The sequence below is a fragment of the Phocoena sinus genome, chromosome 3, assembly GCF_008692025.1.
Source record: "Phocoena sinus isolate mPhoSin1 chromosome 3, mPhoSin1.pri, whole genome shotgun sequence".
Taxonomy (NCBI): domain Eukaryota; kingdom Metazoa; phylum Chordata; class Mammalia; order Artiodactyla; family Phocoenidae; genus Phocoena; species Phocoena sinus.
This window is the reverse complement of record NC_045765.1, coordinates 114,137,695-114,157,720: the sequence shown is the minus strand read 5'-3', so window position 1 is coordinate 114,157,720 and position 20,026 is coordinate 114,137,695. Positions and strand designations below refer to the sequence as shown.

The 20,026-nt window shown below is 37.9% G+C and overlaps 1 protein-coding gene across 1 annotated transcript in view; it reads right to left on the bottom strand.

Moving 5' to 3' along the window:
- Positions 1-3,502: 3,502 nt before the first annotated feature.
- Positions 3,503-20,026, bottom strand: part of ANKRD31 (ankyrin repeat domain 31) — a 130,625-nt gene continuing 114,101 nt past the window's right edge. The window contains exons 24-25 of the mRNA XM_032625092.1: positions 18,986-19,088; positions 3,503-3,858 (exon numbers count right to left, since the gene is read on the bottom strand). Of these exons, the coding sequence (XP_032480983.1) occupies positions 3,713-3,858; positions 18,986-19,088 (249 nt within the window). The 3' untranslated portion in view covers positions 3,503-3,712. The remainder of the gene's footprint in view (positions 3,859-18,985; positions 19,089-20,026) is intronic.

Genomic DNA, 20,026 nt, shown 5'->3' with positions numbered 1-20,026 from the left:
TAGAAACACAAAGTGCAAAACCCTAAACCTGACCTTGACAAGTTTTCCAGCTACTTGAGGGAGATGAGCCATTGAAAGAAAACTAATACCAAGCAGTAAATATTAAGTGCTTGGCCTGAGAAAGCAGCACAGGAGGTCATATATGAGGAGAGGGCTCAAAGATGGACATAGATGGACAGATGGGAACATTCCCGGTAGTATAAACAAAATGTTGGCTAGAGTTAGGGATTGTATTAGTTTGCCAGGGCTGCCATAACGAAATACTACAGACTGGGTGGCTTAAACAACAGAAAATTATTTCTCAAAGTTCTGGCGGCTAGAAGTCCAAGATCAAAGCGTCAGCAGGGCTGATTTCATTCTGAGTCCTCTCTCCTTTGTTTGCAGATGGCTGCGTTTTTGCTGTGTTCCTTATGGTCTTTTGTCTGTTCACATGCACCCCTGGTATCCCTTTGTATGTCCAAAGTTTTTCATGTAAGGACACCAGTCAGACTGCATTAGGACCTACATTAATTGCCTTATTTTAATTTAATGGTCTCTTTAAAGGTCCTATCTCTAAATACAGTCACATTCTGAGATACTGAGGGTTAGGACCTCAACATATGAATTTGGAAAGGGCACAATTTCAGTCTATAAAAGGGACGAAGAAGGAGCTTAAGAATAAAAGGTTAGAGATGGCTGGAGATGAAGCTGGAAGGTTACATCTGGACCAGAGAGCTAGGGGCCTCAAACGTTGGGCCTAGATTTTACTCTCGCAGTAGCAGCAGGGAAGTAAAACAGACCCTTAGGAAGAATAATTTGCCGGAGCGTGCTGCAGGTTTTTATAAGGCAAAGAACTAGGGGATAGGGCTGCACATAGTCTAGTCCTGATAAAGGACTGAGCTCAGGAGGGGAATTCGAAGTGACTAACTGAAAGAGAAATGGAGGACGAAAGGACAAGATGTATGCTTGGACATTCCCAGCAATCAGGCCAGGGGAGGCTTATGCTGTAAATTCAAGTCTTAAAAGGAAATGTTGTGGGGCTTCCCTGGTGGCACAGTGGTTGAGAGTCCGCCTGCCGATGCAGGGGACACGGGTTCGTGTCCAGGTCCGGGAAGATCCCACATGCCGCGGAGCGGCTGGGCCCGTGAGCCATGGCCGCTGAGCCTGTGCATCCGGAGCCTGTGCTCCGCAACAGGAGAGGCCACAGCAGTGAGAGGCCCACGTACCACAAAAAAAAAAAAAAGGAAGTGTTGTGAGTCCTGGGACATTGGGGTTCCAGCTTTCTAATATTTAGGAGTACCTGTCTGAAAGGAAATACGATTCCTTGTTGGGTATGGAGTATCCTGGAGATATTCAGGAACTTAGTTTTATAGAAAGGATACAAATATCAGAGAAGATTGCATTATTAGATATTCTTGGAAGTCCCTCGTATGGCTTAGGGTCCAGAAGCTTGTTTCATTTAGAACACAGAATAGGCAAAACATCTAGCCAATACCCCAAATCACCCAATCATCTCACAAGGAAGATCTGAGGTAAGGTAGCTCTCCGGACCCCAACCCTGCTTGAAGTAGACTCTTTTGTTTAGTTTGGGCAATACTCAACATGCCTCCACTAGGTGTTAAGTCAGTTGCCAGTTGGTATACTTAATGTTAAATGGGCTTGGAAAACTAAGTTTAAGAATTTGATCACGAAAATGAAAACTCAGAATTGCAAGATATCTTATACTATAAACTTAGAATGTATGACTTTTGTAAATTGTAATCACTAAACAAAATACCTGCTTTTAAGTTATTTTTTTTTAATATTTTTAAATTACAAAAGAAATGTGTGCGTGGCTTTTTTTTAAAGTTGAAAGTAAACTGTAATATATCCTTCCAACTTCCCCAGTCCCTTAGGGACAGGCACTGCAATTTTATTTGTAGCATTCCAGACCTTTTACTTGACATCTCCCACACCACACACATACTTATACATACAAATACACATTTCATAGCTTATAAAGTAGATATACCACGCATAATATAAAAATATGTATATTTATATGGCTATATAAATATAGCCATATAAATATATATATTATACATGCACTCAAAGGCATATAATTTTCTTTAAACTTTTTATTTTATATTGGAGTACAGCCGATTGACAATGTTGTGACAGTTTCAGGTGCACAGCAAAGGGACTCAGCCGTACATATACATGTATCCGTTCTCCCCCAAACTTCCCTACCACAGAGGCAGAAAGGCATATAATTTTTATTTAACACAACCAGGATTTGTACTAAATACTGTCTAACAATTTGCATTTTTCAGTTACTTATATATATAAGTATATTGTATATTTATATATACTGTATATATTTCCCACGTTAGTGCATATATTCCCAAATGGCCCATGTTTTAAATATCTCCTTAAGTAATGAAAGCCAAATAGACCACCTCAGGTATATTATTCAAAAATTAGAAAAATAGGGTAGTCTAAGAAAATGATAATGGAACAGTAAAATTCTTGTCAGTTCTCAAACATTACAACATGTAGGGTTCAACTTCATCCTGAACATTTTCAATGGACCCTCAAAGGAAGAAAAATGAAATGATCTGTCTTTACACTTTTATGAATAGGCAAACATTTTCAGGTGCTATCTTTTCAGATATTTAAAAATTTTATCTGAATACAAAGAATAAACACAGAGTACCAATTTCAAAGTTGCCAAAGGGTGCATGTAGTTAAAAGTCTTCCTTTCCCCTTAGTTCCCCAGTCCCATAATTCTTCTCTCCACAAGCAACTGTTGACAAGTTTCTTGTGTATTCTAAAGATATTTAAGATTCTGTACATTTAAAATAAGAAAATATCAAAAAGCAACACCATATCGCTCCTCCCCATCCCCGCCCCCGCCAAAGTTCCAGCACTTGCTAGGGTAATTTTTATTGCAATTTTGACCTGTCTACTCAAATGAGAGAGAAGTGACAGAATTAGGCCACAGAGTTAAAAAGCATATTTGCGAGCCTGGGGTAATGACAGATAAGAATAAGATGGCTATCAAAGGATTAAGAAAGACCCGTATAAAGAAAGCTTATAAAAACTTATAAAGCTCTTGAATATAGCTCTTTTAAAAAAAATCTTCATGACAGTGTAGCAAACGTTAAAGATGAAATATATCCTATTTAAAATAATCAGCTCCCGAATCAACACTTGATTCATTTTTTGTTCTCAGACTTAGCACAGCTACAATTCTATCTACACTAAATTTTGTGAAACTTAAGACAAACCTCTTTCATAATTTAACATTTTCATTTCAACATAAATTCTAAAATAAATGGGGGAAGGTAGTAGGACTTTAAGTTCTTTTTTTTAAGTAGATTTACTTTACCAGGGACTTTTCAGGACCAATAGTCACTCCTATTTGTATTCTTACTTCCCATAAGGAACAACTGTTATTTATGCAAAGGTAGAGGTGTTGATTTAAAGATTTGTTTGAAGTTTATTTTAGTAAAAAGAAAGCCAGAGAGTCAATATTGTTTATGTCAAAAATGTCTTTATTTTAATCGCAAAAAACGATTAATCTTACTACAATAGTGGAAGAGTTATATTTTTTCTTAAAACAGTAAACACATCTTAAGTAGTAACTCATAAAGTGTGTATTAAACAGGCCCACCAGCCCACACACGACAAAATATGAACATTGGTTAATAATATGAACAAATACCTAATAAATTATTAAGAAAACAAGGCTTTAGAATGTTAGCTCCTCACATTCCACATAGAACTTCCAATGCTCATCCATTATATGGCATGGGAGAAATTCTTGATCGCTGATTAACAGTATTTCATTTATTTGAAGATAATGTGGGATGCTTTTCATTGACCCTTTGGAAGTTCCTGTTTAAAGAAGAGTCAACAAATTAAAAACTGTCTTTTAAAAAATAAGATTTAAAGATGATACAAAGAGATGGAGAGATATACCATGTTCTTGGATTGGAAGAATCAACACTGTGAAAATGACTATACTACCCAAAGCAATCTACAGATTCAATGCAATCCCTTTCAAACTACCAATGGCATTTTTCACAGAATTAGAACAAAAAATTTCACACTTTGTATGGAAACACAAAAGACCCCGAACAGCCAGAGCAATCTTGAGAAAGAAAAATGGGGCTGGAGGAATCAGGCTCCCCGACTTCAGACTATACTACACAGTTACAGTAATCAAGACAGTATGGTACTGGCACAAAAACAGAAATATAGAGCAATGGAACAGGATAGAAAACCCAGAGACAAACCCATGCACGTATGGTCACCTTATTTTTGATAAACGAGGCAAGAATATACAGTGGAGAAAAGACAGCCTCTTCAGTAAGTGGTGCTGGGAAAACTGGAGAGCTACATGTAAAAGAATGAAATTAGAACACTCCCTAACACCATACACAAAAATAAACTCAAAATGGATTAAAGACCTAAATGTAAGGCCAGACACTATCAAACTTAGAGGAAAACATAGGCAGAACACTCTATGACATAAATCACAGCAAGATCCTTTTTGACCCACCTCCTAGAGAAATGGAAATAAAAACGGAAATAAACAAATGGGACCTAATGAAACTTAAAAGCTTTTGCACAGCAAAGGAAACCATAAAAAAGATGAAAAGGCAACCCTCAGAACGGGAGAAAATATTTGCAAACGAAGGAACTGACAAAAGATTAATCTCCAATATTTACAAGCAGCTCATGCAGCTCAATATCAACAAACAAACAACCCAATCCAAAAATGGGCAGAAGACCTAAATAGATATTTCTCCAAAGAAGATATACAGATTGCCAACAAACACGTGAAAGGATGCTCAACATCACTAATCATTAGAGAAATGCAAATCAAAATTACAATGAGGTATCACCTCACACTGGTCAGAATGGCCATTATCAAAAAATCTACAAACAATAAATGCTGGAGAGGGTGTGGAGAAAAGGGAACCCTCTTACACTGTTGGTGGGAATGTAAATTGATACAGTCATTATGGAGAACAGTATGGAGGTTCCTTAAAAAACTAAAGATAGAACTACTATACAACCCAGCAATCCCACTACTGGGCATATACCCTGAGAAAACCATAATTCAAAAAGAGTCATGTACCACAATGTTCATTGCAGCTCTATTTACAATAGCCAGGACATGGAAGCAACCTAAGTGTCCACTGACAGATGAATGGATAAAGAAGATGTGGCACATATACACATAATGGAATATTACTCAGCCATAAAAAGAAATGAAATTGAGTTATTTGTAGTGAGGTGGATGGACCTAGAGTCTGTCACACAGAGTGAAGTAAGTCAGAACGAGAAAAACAAATACTGTATGTTAACATATATATATGGAATCTGAAAAAAAAAAGGTTATGAAGAACCTAGAGGCAGGACAGGAATAAAGACGCAGATGTAGAGAATGGACTTGAGGACACGGGGAGGGGGAAGGGTGAGCTGGGAAGAAGTGAGAGAGTGGCATGGACATATATACACTACCAAATGTAAAACAGATAGCTAGTGGGAAGCAGCCGCATAGCACAGGGAGATCAGCTCGGTGCTTTGTGACCACCTAGAGGGGTGGGATAGGGAGGGTGGGAGCGAGACGCAAGAGGGAGGAGATATGGGGATATATGTATATGTATGGCTGATTCACTTTGTTATAGAGTAGAAACAAACATCCCATCGTAGAGCAATTATACTCTAATAAAGATGTTAAAAAATAATAAATTTTTAAAAAGGTAAAAAATAAGATTTAAATTTACTTATTACGAACCCTAGACCCTAGTCAAGTCTACGAGCACATATAACAGGTTTTCTGACCAGGTCATTCTTCACTCACTCCATTTTCTATACCCAAGATAGAGCTGTAAATCAGCACTGACCTATCTTGGAAGAAAGAAGCCTGTTTGCAGTCTAAAACACCAAGGCAAAAAATGGATAACTGAAGCTTCTGAAGGTAGTTATACAAAGCCCCTCTGTGCCTCAATTTCCAATAAATTGAGAATAAAACAGTTGTAAAGATTAAATGAGATACTGCATGTGAAATGCCTGTCTACTGCCTAATACAGAGCAACCACTCAATAAATAGTAGCTGCTATTATTATAGCAGGTAGTTATTACTAAAAAGAGTGTTAGGCTGGAAGATGGATGATCAATTTTCTAGGTCACACAAACTTGGTTGTGATCTCAAGCAAGTTATATGGCTTATCTAGATTTCCATCTCCTCTGAGAGGTGAGAGAGTTGATGATCAGCAGGGTCCCTTTTAGCTCTGCCAGTTTAAGAGCCAATGATACTAAAACTGGCTTCTTTAAGCTCCCTGACAGTCTCAGAGATTCCTTTCTTGGAGACTGGCTATATGAGCTATACATCATTCAACTAGTTGAATCTTATTCCAAGGTTAGCACCAACATGCTATCTGTGTGACCTCAGCCAGACAGTTTCAGATAGACGTATGTATAGTCCAAGTGCTTTGTTCATAATTCTAAGCAGTACAAATGTTTACATAGTTACACATCTGCATGGATATCTGGCGCTCCTGATAAAGTACCCATTTATCCTTCTAATGGTGATCCCACCCTAATTTGCCTCTGGAGGACCATCCCTTTCCCCACACTTGGTCCATGTGCTTCTGGTGGAATTGTTCTCAACTGTGTGGCTGAACCACACTGACTCCATTTTGTCAGCTCCATCTTAGGTCTGCAGTCCTATCCCTTCCCTTTCTGCATGACTGTACTTTAGCCTACTCACAAGGAATGCACCCAAGCCAGCTTTTACCTTTGTCTTCATCTGATATGAAAACTGGAAGAATGCCTTTGCTGACGCAGATAGTTAATAGTTCTCTATCAGCTTATCCTTGTCTTCAACTGATATGAAAACTGGAAGTATGCCTTTTGCTGACGCAGGTAGTTAACAGTCATGAGACCCCTCAGGGAAGGGCAGGGAGGAAAAACAGGGGTTCCTGTCAGTGTAGACCAACCACACTTCTCCCAAGTAGTCAGATTCTATTTTTAGCTTTGGTCCCTTTAAATCCTCCTTACCCTTTTCAGAGGCAGAGTCGGGCTATGAATGCTTCTGGATCATCTCTTCCTGATCCTTCCTACCCCTATGTAAGTTACCCACAATAAACTTCACAATTACCCTTTATGGAGTTGCCTGCTTAGTTTTTTGGTCTGAAAGTTCTTGCTCAGTTCAGGGGATATAATTCAATATCTCTTCCTTCCAACATTCATCTCCTGATTTGTTTAGATCTGGGCCAATCAGTGAACAGGCATTGATTCAGGGTAAGAACACGACCCATTCGGAGTGAAGTTACATGCAATGAGATCTTTGTTTCGCCTTCTGGGAAAGAGTCACATCCAAATTCTTTCCCTCTGGACTTGAATCTGGAAGCATGTAGCTCTGGGATGATGAGAGGAGAGGCTGCTACCATGGAGCTGAGAAATGGAAAGCAAGAAAAACTGGGTGCTCAGTCATGCTCTGTGAACACTGGCTTAAGCCTGAAGAACCTACTCCTGGTCTTTCATGTACATGAGTCAATAAAATTCCTTTTTATGGGGGGTGTAAGCCAGTCTGATTTGGGTTTTAAACTGTTACTTACAACCCAAAGAATTTAAACTGTTTTACACATGGTCCATATGTAAACAAAATAATCCCCTCATTAGCAGGTTTGTTTTATAGACTATCTGAAGCAAGGTACCTCACAAAAGTTGGGAGTGGAGAGCATTCATCCTTCAGGAAAAGCCCATGGAAATAAGGCTTTAAATATTAATTTAAATTAATTTTGCTAATATTAGCTTAGTTTCATCAGAGCAAGGATGGGCCTGTATGCACAAAAACCCTATTCTCTTTCCAGTGAATGGGCCTTGCCTTAAAAGTCACAGACCCAAACGTGGGCACTTGTAAGAGATGGCCAAGAGCACCTGAATAGCTTCATCTTGTTTGTAACCAGAAATTATCACCATAGGGCTCACATAGAGAAGGTCACAAACAAAAGTGCAGAATGATAAGCAGTAGCTCCACAGGAAGCAACCTGCCCATCTTCCCAATTGACATGCTGGAAACAGAGTGGCCCAAACTTGGGATGCTGAGATGACATAACAAAAGTGTTTGAAAAACAGCATTTTCAGATGGACATCTGTTAACCTATTAACCCACAGAAGTGGAGTTTGGAGTTTTCAATAAAGTAATGCTAGTGTTAAACCTTTTTTTCATTTTGTCTTACCATTCCCATCATTCACCTTTGTCAAATGAGAAAATAACACCTATGTGAAAGTTTTCTGTAAAATTGTAAAGTGTTATTCAATACGGCTTTGCACTCTAAACTAGCTTTGCTTGGAGTTGATCTGGCTCTCTCTCTCCCTTACGTGCTGTAATAAATTAAGATAAAGGGACCATTTTAGGCCCACCTTCTTTTTTTTAAGCAGGGCTGACTTTATCACTAAAGTCAGTAGGGTGTGATGGCCTTGATTTATAACTTTCTCAACAGGTTAGCCATGATATATCCACATAAGTTATTTGGTTGATATTCTGTCTAGTGGCTATTCACATGGCTTCTCTTTCAAAGGAACAGAGATCATGGCAGCCAAAATGCCACCCCCAGATCCACTTAATTTCACTGTCAGCATAATACACTCCTGACTTTCCTGTAATATGCAGGACTTTAGGAAAACTGCAAGTGGCTCTGTGGTAACAGAAGGTGCCACTTCCTGGGTAAGCCCATGGACATGAAATTCTGGGAACATACATATCACACCACAAAACTCAGTATTGAGACCATCCCCCAGTTTCTCACAGAATAGCCTCTTTTCCATAATGATCAGACTGGAAGAAACAAAGACCATTCCTTACAAAACACCTGTTCTCATCTCCTTTACCTCTCATCTTCTGCTGCCTTTTCTTTCTCCTCTACCACCTCTTCCGCAACAGATATCTCTGAACTCCATCTGCCACTGCATTCCCACCCGCTTCATTCCAGCCCATGATACCAGGATATGACACCTTTGGCTGACCACAACTTCTAGCTTCCAGATTTCTTTGTTGTTATCCACAATTCCCAGTAATATTGGGATGGGGTGGGCAACAAAACAAGAAACACATTCATACAGAAAACTGAGCTAAACAGGGTAATCCTCATATAAGAAAATGTAAGAATACAGCAAACTGATTTCAAATTTATGATCCCAGTTTGAATTGTGTTAAGTAACTATACAATTGCTACGTTATCTTATTACATAATAGTACAAGTTTCAAAATTATTTGAATCATTCCAGGCAAATAACGTTCAGGAAAGTTAAAGACAAAGAACTTCACTAGCTTTTCTTCCTTTTTTGAAGTTGAGTAAACCTTTTCTCCATGTCTACATATGGAAAGCATACCTGAAAGCATCAATGCCAGTATGTAATATTTTAAAAACGCTTTGCTTTTTCTTTTCATAAAAAATTAAACATACATGCAGTGTACTACAGCTACTTAAAATAAGTAAAAATATATTGTGGTTTGTATTATCAATCTTCTGAGAAATAAGTAATAACCTGTTACTATAGCGGCTGAGAACACAGTTCTAGAACTGAGATTCTCTTCTGTGGGCCCTAGTCTGGGCTCACTCTGCATGTCTCCTGATTTCAGGGCTTTTAGAACTATTTTCAGTGTTTTACTTTGTTGTATATACTCTAAATTTGGCCCGAAGGTATGGTTTTCCTGCAATCCTCTCCCTGCCCCAACTCCCCTGCTACCCAGGTAACCAACGCTAACAACCTAGGGTATATCATATCCTTCTATAGTTTGTTTCTGTGCTCTAATAGTCATATCACACATTTGTCCATCACTTTTCAATACTTTAATCCTTGTACAACCATGTGAGACAAGAAAGGGAAAGAATCCAAGTAGTTAGGAAACTGAGATTTAGATTTTTTTTATTTAATAATTCATTTATAGTACTCAATAAACTGTTACTTAATAGGAACTTAATAGGTTGCACAAAATACAGGCACTTAAATATAAAAGAACAGTGAACTAAAGTTTCCTCACCAATGCAGTCTATACTCTTACTACAATGCTTACTACTCCCACCAAGCTTTCAGCCAGTTAGCATAGCAACAAATAAAGGGACTGCAGGAAGCACACACTTAAAAGACCTGTTTCCAAATGGGAAGCTCCCAAACACTGGAGTTTTGCTTCCACTCTAGCCCTGACAGTCATGTTGGAGGTAGGTGGCTAAGAGGGAATGAAGCAGCAAGATTCAGATATTGGATGTAAAACGTTTACATTTAATATACTTTATAGGAAATGATTTTACTTTGGGTCCATTAGTAAATTGTTACTGTTCCATGGAAAGATCTTAGAAAAACTAAGCTGTTGTGATCTGCAGCAACATGAACCAACAGGTACGGCACTGTAATACCAGGAGCAAACACACGCACAGTCTTAAGCAGTCTGACAATATCAACTATTCATTTTTCCCAGTCCTCACTGTGGGGAGGATTAAGTGGACAAGTGCTCGGAAGTTCAGTTCTGCTTAAGGGGCCAGACACCTGTGGCTCTGGAGCCTCAAAGAAACAAAGAGGAATAGGAGGATTTAAAAAAGAAGTTCTGTCACTGAAAGAATTTTTGTGAATGAGGTAAAGAGAAATTAGAACCCTGAGAGATAGTAACTTAATCTGTTATTTGGTCAAATAATTACCATCTTCTTTGCAATGATAACTGAGGACATCTACTTGTAGCTTTGTGACAAAGAATTTTTCCATCAGAACTGTGAAAACCACCAATTCACCCCATTAGAAGGTAGGAGCCCTTCTCCCTTTAATTTTCACTTTTACTTGAGGTAGATTCCCTAGGCAAAGTCAGTGCCCTCTGAGATCTATAAATAAAATTTCTAAACAGTAGCACATTTAGCAGCCCAGTACAACTACGAAGATGGCCATTTAATCGGACATTTGTCTTTTCTTGTCCCTAAGCCCCAACAGGAAATGCACAGCAAAGGAACTAAGGAACCATTCTGCTTATGGACAAGGTAGGGAGAAATAAATCTCCCTCAAGTAATATCACCAGACTTTAGATATTCTGCACAAGTCTGCTTAAACTGAATTGATAGATTCTTTAGTAGTCAAAAGAATGGCTCATGCAACTATTCATGTTATTCAGTGCCCAAAACTGGCACTTCAAAATGACATACTAGTTAGGTTAAAAATAATTTAACATTTACTGTTCTTTTTCCTCTGTTTTCTTGGGTTTTTTTTTTTTTTTACAGTAAAAGAGAACCTTTAATGTATGTCATGAAAACGTCTTTTATACCAGATTTCAATGACCACTGAAAAATGCAATAAATAATGTGAGATAAAATAATTTTTAGACAAAGTAGAGAGGGTTTATGAATGAAGGAAATTCTAAAGGATATAACACAGGAAGGAAACTTGTCCTAGATGGAAAGTTTGAGAAGTGAAATAGAATGGAGAGCAAATAAAGTAGTAAATATGTAGATAAATCCAAATGAACATTGACACTTAAAAAACAATACACAATACAAATACTACATATGATAATACACAATTATGTAAGGCTGATGAATTTTTTTTAAACATCTTTATTGGAGCATAATTGCTTTAAAATGGTGTGTTAGTTTCTGCTGTATAACAAAGTGAATCAGTATACATATATCCCCATATCTCCTCCCTCTTGCTTATTCCTCCCTCCCACCCTCCCTATCCCACCCCTCTAGGTGGAAACAAAGCACCAGGCTGATCTCCCTGTGCTATGCAGCTGCTTCCCACTAGCTATCTATTTTACATTTGGTAGTGTATATATGTCCATGCCACTCTCTCACTTCGCCCCAGCTTCCCCTTCCCCTTCCCTGTGTCCTCAAGTCCATTCCTTACGTCTGCGTCTTTATTCCTGTCCTGCCCCTAGGTTCTTCGGAACCATTTTTTTTTTTAGATTCCATACATATGTGTTAGCATACGGTATTTGTTTTTCTCTTTCTGACTTACTTCACTCTGTATGACAGTCTCTAGGTCCATCCACCTCACTACAAATAACTCAATTTTGTTTCTTTTCCTCTGTTTTTGAAAAAAATTCCCTTAATATATCAAAAGCAAAAATAATCAGATTCATTATTTTAACTGATGGTTCACTTCTGACACATCCCTAACCCATCTTACTCCTCTGGTTCTCAGTTTCATCATCTGTAAAACAGGTTCAAGACTAGCTGATCTATTAGGTTCACTTCTAACTTGAAAATTATTGAACTCAGACTTCCAGAACTTGTGCTTACAAACTAAGCATTCTAAACTTCATTACGATTATGGAATGAAACATCACTTGCTCTAGTTACAAATGAAAATGAACATACTTATGTATACATTCTCATCCTGAACCAGAAATATAATTCCAATCGAAGGCAAAATGATTATGAATAATTTTAATGAATTGTAAAACTACATCTGCTCTAGTTATGATGGGGGAAAAATTCTACTATGGCTATTTAAATACAAAGTTCAGGGACTTTCCTGGTGGCGCAGTGGTTAAGAATCCACCTGCCAATGCAGGAGACATGGGTTCAAGCCCTGGTCCGGGAAGATCCCACATGCCACAGAGCAACTAAGCCCATGTGCCACAACTATTGAGCCTGTGCTCTAGAGCCCACGAGCCTCAACTACTGAGCCCACACACCACAACTACTGAAGCCTGCGTGCCTAGAGCCCATGCTCCGCAACAAGAGAAGCCACTGCAATAGAAGCCCGCGCAACGCAATGAAGAGTAGCCCCCGCTCGCTGCAACTAGAGAAAGCCCATGCACAGCAACGAAGATGCAGCCAAAGAAAAAAAGATAAAGTTCAGTGTCTTCTGATAAATGAAGGATCCTAAAGGATAAATATGGTGATAGAGTATTACATGATTGGATATCTAAAACTAAATTAATAATTTTGCACAGATTTACACGGATAATATCAAAAGCCATCTGTGGAACTGTACTGGAATCAAGAAACAGGCTTGATTATTATACTTAGAAGTTTAAAACTATTTAGGCCCTCATTGTTCAGGGGAAAATTGAAATTAATAGGTGGTTCTTTAAGCTGAATTGGATTTGAGATACTTGATTTTATATGTAAAGTGTTCAGGTTTTCTGTGTCTCTGTCGTACAGACGTGAACCTTGGAGTTCTACTAAAAAGAAGCTCCTAAATGTCCTAATGTATGTAAAATAATCTGGCAGGGGGTCTGGCACATGGCAAATGCTCAACAGGTAATTTGTTTTCTTCTCTTTCCTCCCCTATCAGTAGATATAAAATACCAGGATGAAAAAAAATACGATTAAAATAATGAAAAAGGATCAGGAGTTTAAACAGGAGCTGAAATAAACACCCCGTGCTCTGTTATCAGGCACCCATCTTCCTTGGCTGTTTAAGAAGTTCTTAACTACATAAAACAGAAGCACCTGTGAATGTTTGTGTTCTATTACATATACTTTTACAGAGAAATGAAGCACAATAACAGCACTGAAATGAAGAAAACTCTTTCTTTAAAGTCATTTATTCACAACAGATTATAAGTAGGTCAAAGACCGTTTTCATTAAAAACAAAAAAAGTCTATTTTTTTCCTGAAAAAGCATATTCTATTTCAAATGAACAAGTGATGTTAGATCTTCCTGAGAGAAAATTATAAATTATATAATCAGTGTGCATTAAATGATAGCCTGGGAAAAGAAAGGCCTCAGGAGATACTCTTTTTTGTTTGTTTGCTTTGCTTAGATGAATACATTCAGCTTCATGTGTTTTGAGTGTCTTGGTACTATGGTGACAGGGGACATAAATATATAAAACTGGCTTTCCAGGTAAATAATGAAATGTGATCTATATTAACAGAATGTTTTTCTAAAGAACTTTGTGAAAAATATGTCAATATTTTTATACATAATGTTCACATTATGTAATAGAAGTTTTCGGAATGTTCATTTTTCCCATTCCAATATATACTGAAATATTGATGAAGATTCCCTCAATAACACAAAGGAGGAACTACAGCCAAGTAGGCAAAGGGGAGAGAGGCTTGGGACGAAGCTGTGAAATTTTAAGGGAAAATGCATCATAGACTCACTCCATTTTAAAGCTTATAAAGGACTTTAGAGACAGATACTTCAGGGATTTCATCAACATTTCATGAACAGAACTTCATTTTTAAAGATTAGCATTGGTATGTTTACAATCTTTCATTAGAAACAACATATATCCTCGAATGTGTTAATATACCACATTTTTTTTTTTTTTTTTTTTTTTTTTATGCGTTACGCGGGCCTCTCACTGTTGTGGCCTCTCCCGTTGCGGAGGACAGGCTCCGGACGCGCAGGCTCAGCGGCCATGGCTCACGGGCCCAGCCGCTCCGCGGCATGTGGGATCCTCCCAGACCGGGGCACGAACCCGTGTCCCCTGCATCGGCAGGCGGACTCTCAACCACTGCGCCACCAGGGAAGCCCTATACCACATTTTAACATCCTGGAGTCTATCAATACATTGCCTCAAGTTGCCAAGTTAACTAGTTTTTGTGTAGAACTCAAATAAATAAAAAGCTCTTCCATTATCTCTGACTTACTGAAGCAAGTCATTTTATCACTTATCTTCATGACTCATGATTTTCTTGACACCATGAATCCAAAATGATATGTAGAAGTAAACTGGATGAGGGGAAAGGAGAAATAGTTCTCTTTGAAATTTCTGGTTGAGAAAAATGTGGAGGGCCATCATTCTTTTTTCTTTTTTTTTGAAGTATAGTTGATTTACAATGTTGTGTTAGTTTCTGGTATACAGCAAAGTGATTCAGTTATACATATATATATTCTTTATCATCTTCTTTTCCATTATGGTTTATTAAAGGATACTGAATATAGTTCCCCATGCTATACAGTAGGACCTTGTTGTTTATCTATTTTACATATAGCAGTTTGTATCTGCTAGTCCCAAACTCCTAATTCATCCCTCCCCCACCACCCCCTTTCCCCTTTGGTAACCATAAGTTTGTTCCCTGTCTGTTTCTGTTTCACAAATAAGTTCATCTGTGTCATATTTTAGATTCTACATATAAGTGATATCAGGTGGCACATGTCTTTCTCTTTCTGACTTACTTCACTTAGTATGATAATCTCTAGGTCGATTCATGTTGCCGCAAATGGCATTATTTCATTCTTTTTTATGGCTGAGTAGTAATTGTGTATATATACTACATCTTCTTTATCCATTTATCTGTTGCCGATGGACATTTAGGTTGCTTCCATGTCTTGGCTATTGTAAATAGTGCTGCTGTGAACATAGGGGTGCATGTATCTTTTCGGATTATAGCTTTGTCCAGATGTATGCCCAGGAGTGGGATTGCTGGATCATATGGCAACTCTATTTTTAGTTTTTTAAGGAATCTCCATACTGTTCTCCATAGTGGCTGCACCAATTTACATTCTCACCAACAGTGTAGGAGGGTTCCCTTTTTCCCACACCTCTCCAGCATTTGTTATTTGTAAACTTTTTAATGATGGTCATTCTGACAGGTGTGAGGTGATACTTCATTGTGGTTTTGATTTGCATTTCTCTAATAATTAGCGACGTTGAGCATCTTTTCATGTGCCTATTGGCCATCAGTATGTCTTCTTTGGTGAAATGTCTATTTAGGTCTCTGCCCATTTTTTGATTGGGTTGTTTGTTTTTTTGTTGTTGAGTTGTATGAGCTGTTTGTATATTTTGGAAATTAAGCCTGAAGGGCCATCACTCTTATACCTCACAGTTAGACAGAAAATTCAGATAAGGGAGATTAATTCAGATAAAGGAGATAGTATTAACTAACCAAAATCCCATTTACCATTTGTTGAATTCTTCACCACAAATTCTGTTATAGCCTGTGAGATCTAGGAATGTCCACCTATGAGGACCGTCAACTGTAAGTTAATTCAGTTTTAAAATAAGCAGTCCTTTGGATCATGTTCATGTTTCCATTCACTCATTCATTTATTCAATGAACATTTTACTTGGAAGCTACTATATGCCAGGCATTGGGAATATAATAGGAAGCAAGAGCCCACAAAAATCTCTCTGAACTCAAAGATCTTCTCAGTCTATCGGGGGTTAAGATTAGGTAACCAGCAATTATTTATAATATAGAGTGATATACATAAGATTTAACCATCTATTTACACAGTAGTATGCTAGAAACTACAGTTAAAAACTTAAATAAAACTGAAAGTTTCTCTCTTTCTCTTTTTTTCACCTTGTCCAAATTTCATTTTTTCCAACAGTTATTTGCTTGGTTCCTGTACTAGGTCATCTAAACAAGGCATGTCTGAAAGTGAAAGGGAGTGGTACTAATAATTTTGCTGGATTAGGGACTGCCCCAGTCAAATGGGGATACATGGTCATCCCAGTTATGGGAAATGTAAATATCTCTTCCTAGTCCACTATTTCCAAAAAACAGTATTCTGAAGAGTGTGATCATCAAAAAGCATAAGAGAACAGATATGTTCATGATCTGAAGTAGGCTAATTAAATCCATGTGGACATGTTTTTCCTTTAGACTTTATGGTCTCTATGATGTCAGAGCCACAACTTCCATTACCACATTTTGATATGCAGAAGAGGGGAAAAGATTCTCTCCAGAATGCTTTGCTTGTAATAAAGTTAGAGACTTTACATTTTTCTAACTTACCAGGTCTTTGGATTTCTGTCAGGTACCACAAAACCAGGTACAAAAGAATCCTAAATCAAAGATGCTCAAACAAAACTTCAACAGCAGCCTACGGATGCCTGCAGGGACCTGTCTATAGATTCCTAGGTCCAGATCAAGGTAGCAAGATGCTGGTTGGCATACTGGCGCCTCCACAGTTCTCAAATTAGCACTAACATTTTCGGAAATATCTAAAGGAAAGAAAATTCAGGATTTCTGGACAGAAATTAGTAACAAGAAACTGTTTATACTGCAGACAACAGAAGCAGCAATTCAGAACCCATTTTTTATTTCATGCTCATTTAGCAGAGGAACTGTGAGCCCTCTGAGGAAGAAGACGCATGGCTGGGGCTGGAAATACGTGCCTGGAGCTAGAAAATCTGAGGAGCAGATATGCTTTCTGATATGAGGAAGAACCTATATTTCTGCTTTGACTCTTAAGGATAGAAACTAGGAGAAAGGGTTTGCTTGACTTTCCTTCAAGTGTGTGTGTGCGCACGTGCACGAGACAGAGAGACGAGAAGGACAAGAGAGACAGAGAGACAGAGGGCTTGAGTGTACAAGCACAAAAGTGGGTGTGCTTTGGAATCAAAGTGAAGGGCTGAATATTAAGAATTTTCAAATTATTACCTGCATAAGAAATCAGATACTACTAGTCATTCAAAGTCAACAGTCAGGCTGGCTGCATAAGAATCACTCCTAAAAACTCAGGTTCCTTGGCCTATCTCTAAGATTAGATCAGGTAAGGAACCAAAGACCATGAATTACTACAACTCCTTCCAGTTTCATAAGCTCTTTAACTTCCCCACAATTGTTTTATTTTATGTGTTTCCCCAAAATGATGAAAAATACTTTTGAGGCTATCCTTAGAAAACAGGGGAAAATGCATCTTATTCTGAAGCCAGTTTTTGAGACAAAGGTTAGAGTGAATTCAGTATAAACTTAGGAAAGTACTTTGAACTATTGGGATTTGTTGTAAGGAAAGGAGTAACCCTGGGAAACCCCTGGTTAGAGGCTTGTGATAGTAATCCTGTTTGGTTCTTGACTCTGGTTGTCACAGAATTATCATTTTTTGTTTTGTACCCCCTGTCCTCATATATTGTCCCCAACTGGTCTAAGACAGGGTAACTGGGGGAAAAAGAGGGTGCACTGCAACAGAGAAGGGTGACATAACTATGTCTGCTTTTCATAAATGTGTACCGCCCTTTCCAATAACTTCAAAATCGGCTGCTGACTGGTGAAGACCACATTCTCTTCAGTTTTCTGAAGGTTTATTAGTGTACCCTAACAAGCAAAGACTTAATTCTAATATCTAGGATCTATTTTTAGAAAATATGGAAAACTAACCAAATCACGCCTGCAGGAAGGAAAAAAATACCATTTTTCCCTTTTACATGACACTTAAAAAAAATCTACCTAAAGTAAGCACATCACAGATTCAGAGAAAGGAATTGTGAGAGAAGGTGTCATTCTTCTAGAATTTAAGTTAAACGGTGTTTAAACGGAGTGCTGTAAACAAACAAACAGAAAATAACAAGTTTTGGTGGAGATGTGGGGAAACTGGAACCCTTGTACATTGCTGATAGGAATGTAAAATGATTCAGTTGCTGTGGAAAACAGTAATGGCTGTTCCCTCAAAAGTTAAACATATAATAACTAATATAGCAATTCCACTCCTCAGTATACACCCAAAAGAACTGAAAACAGGTATCCAAACAAATATATGTATACACTGTTAATAGCAGCACTATGTCCAACAGCCAGAAAGTGGAAACCCAAATGTCCGTCAAAGGATGAATAAATAAGTAAACTGTGGTTTATATATATATATGTAATGGAAGCCATAAAAAGGAATGAAGTACTATTACAATGTAGATAATCCTTAAAAGCATTATGCTAAGTGAAAGGTGCCATACACAAAAGGTCATATATTGAAGGATTCCATTTATATAATATTCAGACTAGGCAAATCCATGCAGACAGGAAGCAGACTGGTAGTTCCCAGGGACTGGAGAGAGTGGGGAATGGGAAGTAACTGCTGAATGGGAAGTAACTGCTGAATGGGTATGGGTTCCTTTTTGGGGTGATGAAACTGTTTTGGAACTACACAGAGCTGGTGGTTGTAAAACACTGTCAATGTACTAAATGCCACTGAATTGTTCACTTTAAAATGTTTCTTTGAATATCATGTGAATTTAACCTGAATGGAAAAAAAAAAAAGACAAGTGCAATGTCTTATCAGCAGATGTGGGTGTGTTTTCCCCACAACTAAGAAACAGGTGTTGGTCTGCACATACCTGGAAGACAAGGTTGATGTTGCTGAGGTACCAAGTTTGGGTCTGGAGGCAAGGGTAATTCCTCAGAAATATACTTTAAAAGTTCCTTCCCCCGGTATGTTACCTGCACATAATTAAACACAGAACTTCAAAATCATATATTTTATAAGAAGCAAATACACCTTTCTCCTGCAAATTGTAACTCCAGTAAAGTACTGATTGTTGTACATTATGTACTGGCAAACTAGCCCACAGCCAAATCTGGGCTGCCATCTTTTTTGTAAATAAAGTTTTACTAGAACACAGTGATACCCATTCATTTACTTAACATCTATGGCTGCTTTTATGCTACAACAGGATGGAGTAGTTTTGACAGAGACCATATGCTCACAAAGCCTGAAATATGTATTATCTGGCCCTTTACAGAAAAAATTGCTGATCCCTGATATGTATCATTAATTCTCTCATATGTTCACTTATTCAACAAATATTAATCCAGCACCTGCTACTTTATAACTTTAAAAAATTAATGTTGCATTAATAAAATTAAGTCATAAAAGTAAAATGGTACTTTTCTAGAAATCAGATACACAGCTGGTTAGATTAACTGCATTTTAGGTCTATACATCAAAGTTTTTTTGTTTTTCTTGGTTTGTTTTTGAACTTAGTTATTGTTTATCAGCCCAAAAGGTCAGAGCTTAGAAATATGTACATACAAATGGGCTGGACTGAGGTAGACTGGCAAACACCTGCCAGAAATGTTCTGAGTCCAAGGGTCTTTGCGTCCTCCGGACCTAGTTCTAGAGCAGTCTAATAGTATACTCCAAGAAGCTAGGTTCACTATGTTAAACCAGCAAGTCTTAACTTGGACATCCCTTCCTCCAGGATGCCTTCCTATAACTGCTAAGCTCAAGTAATGACCCTCCTCTAGGATCCCATAAAGTCTGTGCTCATATTTCTGTCAAGGCACTTATCCCACTTAAAGGAAATTATGTATTAATGTGTCCGTTTCCATTAAACTATAGGCTCCTTGAAGAAGGATCTGTATAATATTAATTTTTA